Genomic DNA, 7,580 nt, shown 5'->3' with positions numbered 1-7,580 from the left:
GTCACGTTTAGTTGGAGAACAGTTTATACTGAATGTAATAGACGCATTATAACAATATATGTATTCATTGACACATTTATATTAGAACTTCTTTATAATTCAGCACTCTTTCAAAATACCGATGATTTCACATCGCGAATTACTTAATCAGATACAATAATATTAATGTGACGGACGTGGCTGTATTTATCTAAACTGGATAACTATTTATTCAAGAACTAATATATTTATAAATAGAATAACTTATTATTTACCTATAATAACATTAGAAATTGAATAAATATAATTTGTATGGGGTTTATTCGCACACTTCTGGGACGTTTTGACATTTCTTAATTAAGTGTATATTCAATCCCATTTCAATTTAATTTAGAAGGTTTAATAAAAATCATAACTCTATAGGCTTTTCATATGGGAAAATCTCGGTGTGGATGCATAAGTTAAAGTCTTGCAAATTTGAAAGGTATACGGAGAACTTTAGATCTATAGCATTTACTTGTATTTGAAATGCGTATAAACTTTGCATGCGAATCAACTGAAGGTTAACAAATCTGAAAAGAAAACACTCATGAAGTAATTACAATTGTTAATCATATCAAAATAAACATTTTGGGTAAAAATCTACTTAACCTTTTGGTATGTTTAACAAGAAGATAAAAGTCTCGACACAATAGGTATTATTCTAAATACTACTATCTAACAATGAAGACATGTAATAAAGACATTTTTAAATATTATCAAACACTTCACCGTTCAATATCGGTACAGACTGATAACTTTAATTTACTCAACGACAAGAATTTGTTTGCATATATATAGAAGAAATTCCTATCTATGGACTACCGTTTTTAAATACCCTATGTCTAATTTGGTCATTAATAAAACAATTGTAAACATGTATTTGAAACGTATACAATAGGGCCATGACGCGAACGGATATTTTAACTTGGTTGAGCAAATTACATCGAAGTTTTAACAAGAGTAGCGAACCAAGACGTTCGATAATATCATGTTCCGTTACACACAAGACAATCATTTGAACAAGCATATGGAATAAATGAAATGGTATGTAAACTTCATAACTATTATTTGTTTGTTTTAAAAACTGGTAAAATTTAGGTTGAATTTTTCCAATTTTTGTATTTATAAAATAAAATTAGGACTTATCAGAATATAAAAATTATCGTGAGCAATAATGACTTGATTTTTATCTAAATATGCTTATGGTCTTTTTCCATCGCAAATGTCGAAATTAGAGAAAGAAAAAAAACTCGTCAGAGAGACCATGTTTATATTATGTGTTACGACATTACCCGCATTGCGTTAGCAAATAGACTCGTTAGTGACGCTCGAATCAAAAGGTAATTCGGTCAAAGCAAGAACAAAGTTGAAAAGTATGAAGATTTATAATAATGTAGATCTGTTTGTGAAGCATACAAAGAGATAACATACATATGGCTGTTATTTTGTGTCCTTTTTACACTTAATTGGGGGTTAAGGGGGGAGGTAAATTAATGTGTCTCAGGTTCAATAAATAATTTGAATCTTTGAATTTTAATTGTAAGCATGAAGAGAAGTGTTCATAGATAGCCTGCATATGACGTCAACAATTATGTATACAATAAGTCAGTATCAACCCCTAAATAGTTTTACAAAGGTTTGGTGATGTACATTTTTTTTTAAATCAAACAGAAAATAACACTGTATTTATACATCCCTCAAAGCAAAACACAAAGGGAGGGTGAATTCATAAGTTAATCATGATGTGTACATCGAAGGCTCGTTTTGTAGAGACAAAAGACTCATCATTGCCGCAAAAAAAGGCAAAATCAAGTATGAAAAAGCATTTGGGATTCAAAAGTCCAAAATTTACCAAACTTAGCTCAGTTATTTAGTCCTAGGGTGAAATAATAGAATTTCAAATATCAAAATGCCCTGAATCTGAATGCCGTTAGGAAACGTCATGCCTCCGGCCACATCAGAGACGAGTATGCGTATAACGAGGGTGCCTCTTTCATGGATGGATCTGTACAATTCTACTTTTCATGACTATTTTTTTTCCCTTAAAAATGGAAAAAAAGATACCAAAGGGGTTATTCAAATTCATATGTCGAAAAAAAAACTGACAATACAATGACCAAAAAAAACAAAAACGGAAAGACAAACGACAGAACACATGACACAACATAAATTAAACATAAGAATGAGCATCACTATCATCCATTGTATAGTGAAAAATAAAATCGTTAATAAAACGTTTGTGATTATTTTTAAACAGACTAAAGTTATTTTGAATTTTTCACCGTGTGAAGCTATTAAATAATTTTAAAATACTGATCAAAATCAATGAAAGCTTGAATGGTGTGCGATACGTCAAGCTTATCTTATTTTGTAATAAATTTAATCAAAATAGATAAATACAAGGTTTATTTTCAATTACGTGCCATTTTCATGATAATGTTTTTATTGTTTTGCTATTGAAAACTCCCCAAAGTAACTGTTTGTCTTTTGTCATCGGCATACAAAATGTACAATATTACAATGTTTATGAGCATCAGGGGCGGATCAAGCCATTTTAAAAAGGGGGGTCCCAACCGATGACAAAAGTGGGGTTCCAACTATATGTCCCCATTCAAATGTATTGATCGGCCAAAAAAAGGGGGGGTTCGTAAAAACTCAATTTCAAAAAAGGGGGAGCAGATTTTATTTTCTTTTGCCAAACTAGTATTTAACTTATGTCTCGTTTTACCAAATAATGGATTTCTTACTAAACAGCTTTAACGGGCAGTATAAATTCAATACTATACTTATGCAACATAATACTTTAAAGAAGAGGTAATTGTCAAATTATTCTTGTATAAAAGAAATTACACGATTTTCACATTACGTGCGTTAAACATACCTTTTGTTATAATTAATTAATGGTGTGAATTTCTCAAGGTTGAAAAGGTCTTAGATCTCCAATACCCAATTATATATGGAAAAAATAACAAGCTCGTAATAGTTTGTTTTCTATTTACCCACGACCTAAATAATTACGAAGCTGACTTTTTACTGTAAGTAAGATCATGATGATTCGTAAATTATGTTTTCTTATTCAATCTTCAGTTATGATTGATTCACTAAATGTTAATTGTAAAACGTTTATTGACAAATATTCTATGCACATTTAGTACAAAATGTACGAGAACAAATCATTGATAGATCAAATTCTGTTCAGAAAAAAGACTATAGTTTGAAATTCGAACGTGTTGTACATTGCGAATAAAAATGTTGTTGGATATGCAAATGTACCTGCAAATAAGCCCCTATAAGGTCTGTTCAAAGAGTTAATGCAAATAAATCACACAGAGCGCATGCCAGTTTCAATAAATAAAGCAAATAATTTAGCTCTCCATTCTAAGCGGACGTGGTTGCGTATTTGTACATCCCCCATAGCTTTATCAACATTGTGTGTTCAAATTTATTTCAAGGAAATTGTAAAATTTATATTTATATATTCTCTGCAATGAGGAAATTCAGAATTCTCTTCAACTAAGTAAATAAATGTTGATAATTGGATGCCGTATGAGATATTGTGGCATACAATTAACTACAATCTGATTCTTTTGTCACAATGTCAACCGTTTGAATGATTCTTGAATGTGCGAAATGATTGAATTACTAGTAAGTAGTAAATAATGTCGTGTAATTATAAATTGGTGATCATAATTTACTTAATCTATTTCATTTGTCCAATGTAACCACTTATTATACGTTGTTAAATATAATACATTGATGTTAAACATCCAGTCACAACTATTACATATCAGTACAAGAAAATGTGGGGATATGAATTTGAACCCGGCTCTGTACAACAATGATACGCTGAGTCGGACTTTTTACCAGCTGGTTCACAAAATAACTGTCCGCAGGGGGTCATGTCAGCCTACCGAGACTCCAGACTGAGCTGTATTTTCTCATACTCCTTAAAATATAAAAAAAGAAGATGTGGTATGATTGACAATGAGACAATTATCCACAAAAGACCAAAATGACACAAACATAAACAACTATAGGTCACCGTACGGCCTCCAACATGAGCAAAACCCATACCGAATAGTCAGCTATAAAAGGCCCCGATAAGACAATGTGAAACAATTCAAACAAGAAAACTAACTTAAAACACTGCTTAATGTAAAATCAAGTAGAAAATACCATTTGGTATAACTGTTTTTCTAACAAGCCGTTGATGGAACCCAGGGGCTCCCGCAATTGACGTGTACACAAGTGTTAACAGAATTTGTTACAAAAATCCTCAAATATGTAAAACATCAGTTCATACATTTATAAGCGGCCAATCTAACTTATGATCCTGTTTAAACAGCTTACGTTATCTTCATTTTGATAGGATGACAATAAAACCAAACCAGCTACAATACAATTGAACAATCAACAGAAGGGGGATCTTCGACAAGCTTTTGATCTCTTTGATGCGGATGGTTCTGGGACTATCGATGGGAGTGAATTAAAGGTAAGAGATAAAGGAGCATTCTTGCAAAATACCTTGATTTTATTAAGTTAGAAGTTGTAACGTGCATAATGGTTACCTATATACTAGTAAAAATATAGAAACCAAATCTTTAGATCTAAAATTGAGAATGGAAATGGGGAATTTGCAAAGATACAACCTCTGACCAGAGATTAGAAAACAGTCGAAGGCCTCTGGTGTTTCTTTAACGCAGCGAGAAAATCTCGTACCCTGAGGCGGTCCTCAGCTGACCCTTAAATAAAAACGTGTACTAATTCATCTAATCTAACTTTATAACATCGTTATGATGTGTAACTGTCGGCTTTAGGCAAAGAATCTCCAAATCAGGTATTTTACTTCGTCATAACAATTTACCAAATAAACAGATAAATGTGCATACAGATTGCTATACACAAAGTTACACATAACTGTTTCTAAATGCTGTCAAAATTGTCCACACTTCAGCCTGATCGGCTTTATATTGATAGAAACAAAAAAGATATTGGGTATCCACCATGGCACAAAATCAGTACGTGCACAGCTAAAAAAAAATACAACCAAAGAACAGTACTTTTATGCGGTTTTTAACTCAAAGACACAGTGAGGTCTTCAACACGAAGCAAAAAGAAAAATGTCACCTCTCTGTAATTTGCAGACTTCTCCTAGCACCTGTTTGAGAGGATTTTTTTTTTAATATTGCGAACTGATTCGGATAGACTATGTAAGATGTATCACTACCAAATTGGGCCTGAAAAAAGAAAACATACTGAGAGTAGTACATATTTAACACAAAATAGTTCATATGCATAAAAATAAATATAACACTATGTAGAATATGTGTTGTATCAACGTGAAATATTTTTCACTGGACGTTGAGCCAGCAAAAAGTCACTAAATCTGCATTTCTACATACGCTGTACATTTAGTTTTAACTTTTGAACTGATATTATAACGTTTATACAGCAAACAGTCATGGTGAATCAGGTATTATCGAAAGCTATAAATTATGAGTTTAATATATAATTGAAATTAGTGAAAGTTTATCGTTGAATATTTTGATTTTTGGTGCAAGTTTTTTTTCTAATGTTTACCTTAATGTTAAACGGTAATTGTCTTTCAGATAGCACTCAGAGCGTTAGGCTTTGAACCAACTAAAGAAGAATTAAAGCGATTGGTGGCAGAATGTGACAAAGACGGTAATTATATTTTTTCAAATAATATGAATTCAACTACTACATGTATGTACATTTTCTTTTCTTTTTTGTTAAATCATTTAACTCGCATATTTAAGTAGTATGTATAATTACATGCAACTTTATAAGTTGGTTGAGTAATGTCATATAGAATGACTTTCCTGTACAACGGCACAACAAAAAGACCACACTTAAAACAACAGACTCCTTCTAGAAAAAATGGAGGTTTGAACAAAACCCATTACATAAAAGCATGTGACAGTATGTGTGGTTATTCCAACCAGTGTATGCGCGCACAAACATCCCGCTTTTTTCACCTATACCTTATGGCGTACAATGTAAAACACACCGTAAAATCTTGCTTAGATCAGATACCAACATGTTGACCTCTAACTTAAAATGGAAACAAATATGTTTAAAATGTGTTTGTAGGTCTTCTGGACTTCAACGACTTTCTGAAAATAATGTCAGATAAAATGACAGGTCCAGATACAAAAGAAGACATGTTAAAGGCATTTGAACTTTTTGATTATGAAGAAAAGGGCAAAATTGCAAAGCATAATGTTATGCAAATAGCTGATGAGCTTGGACTTACACAGACAGAGAAAAGAGCAAAAGAGCAGGGATTGGATTTACCTATTACAGAATGGGAAGTAGATGTATGTATAAATTACTGTATGAATAAACCGACTGCCACACGTATCACATTAGTGTTGATGTGGTGTTTAACAACAACCAATCAATCATTCTACATTAGTTATACTTAATTTAAGTATCAGACTGAAAACGCATTTGTGATTGCGAATTCAAATGGGATTATTTCCCGTTGAATACAACCAGATAAACATCACAGTTATTTCGTCAGTAAGGACGTCATATATAAGCACGGTAATAAGTCTTTATATATATCATTGGTGTATCTTAAAGTTCAATTATAAAGTTTCATAAGCACTGTGATCTGAACAAAATCATTGCTTATAATGTCCAAATACTACGTTATTAATTATGTACGTATCGAAACCGGTACCATGACTACTGAGCTGCTAATACATTGTGTACACTCAGAAACTAGCAGTCCACCAGCAGTGGTATCGGGTCAGTGCTATTATGACAATATCACTTTACAAATAGGGAGCTAACAGAAATCATAAAAACATGTCTAACATTTTGAAAAAAATTGGTTATGATGGCTTGCAAAGTCGTTCCCGCCATGCTACTTGTATTGATTGTTTGTAGTTTCAATATGCGAACATCGTATAAACTATGAAGCTGTGAAATTAGCTGCGCAGGTTACAAGTTTTAACAACAACATAAGATTATGTTCTTAAAAAGGACTACTAGAAATCCATGTAAGATGAACATCTTTAGAAAAAATGTATGAGCAATAAATAGAGCATGCTATTTTTCTTTTCAGGAAATGGTTGATGGTGCTGATAGAGACAGAGATGGTCTAGTTAGTAAACAGGAATTCTTAAAAATCTTAAAGACAGAAAAGAATTAAAATATCGTTGATCTATTTCATGTTTACTTAGTTGCCAGTAGTATACGACCAGAGTTTAAAAACAAAAACATTATAAGTGCGTACAAAATCAATGTCATCGTGTAGAGCGCCACCTGCGGGGTGTCGACTATGTTTGTAAGTTCAGTAATCAATATTTCTTTTTTGAGAATTGTTAGTACCAAATTATGTATTGCACGGAAAGATCCGAACCATTATATTTTTTCAGCAAGTAGAAAGAGACATTTTCAATGCTCTGTTTTCTTCAACACCTCTCCCTAGTTTTTCGTGTTGCAGATTTTGAGTCTTTTTATGCAAAATTCAGGACAAAATAACTACTTTTGACGATTTATTCCAGTATTGTTTATAAAGAAATGCA

At 32.1% G+C, this 7,580-nt stretch overlaps 1 protein-coding gene across 1 annotated transcript; it reads left to right on the top strand.

Annotated features, from left to right (window-relative positions):
* The first annotated feature begins 769 nt into the window (after positions 1-769).
* On the top strand, positions 770-7,219 carry LOC134695919 (uncharacterized). Its single transcript, XM_063557407.1, has 5 exons — positions 770-1,065; positions 4,391-4,513; positions 5,631-5,706; positions 6,136-6,362; positions 7,118-7,219. Exons 1-5 carry the CDS (start codon positions 1,063-1,065, stop codon positions 7,202-7,204), a joined length of 516 nt encoding a protein of 171 aa, XP_063413477.1. The 5' UTR covers positions 770-1,062; the 3' UTR covers positions 7,205-7,219.
* The last annotated feature ends 361 nt before the right edge of the window (positions 7,220-7,580 follow it).

The sequence above is a fragment of the Mytilus trossulus genome, chromosome 14, assembly GCF_036588685.1.
Source record: "Mytilus trossulus isolate FHL-02 chromosome 14, PNRI_Mtr1.1.1.hap1, whole genome shotgun sequence".
Lineage (NCBI taxonomy): Eukaryota > Metazoa > Mollusca > Bivalvia > Mytilida > Mytilidae > Mytilus > Mytilus trossulus.
Note: the sequence above shows the minus strand (reverse complement) of the source record. Positions and strands in the feature narration are given on the sequence as shown.

Excerpts from the sequence above, each read along its gene's own strand:
- LOC134695919 (XM_063557407.1), top strand. Across the intron at positions 4,514-5,630 it reads TCGATGGGAGTGAATTAAAG|ATAGCACTCAGAGCGTTAGG; the intron begins GTAAGAGATAAA and ends ATTGTCTTTCAG. Across the intron at positions 6,363-7,117 it reads TTACAGAATGGGAAGTAGAT|GAAATGGTTGATGGTGCTGA; the intron begins GTATGTATAAAT and ends TTTTCTTTTCAG.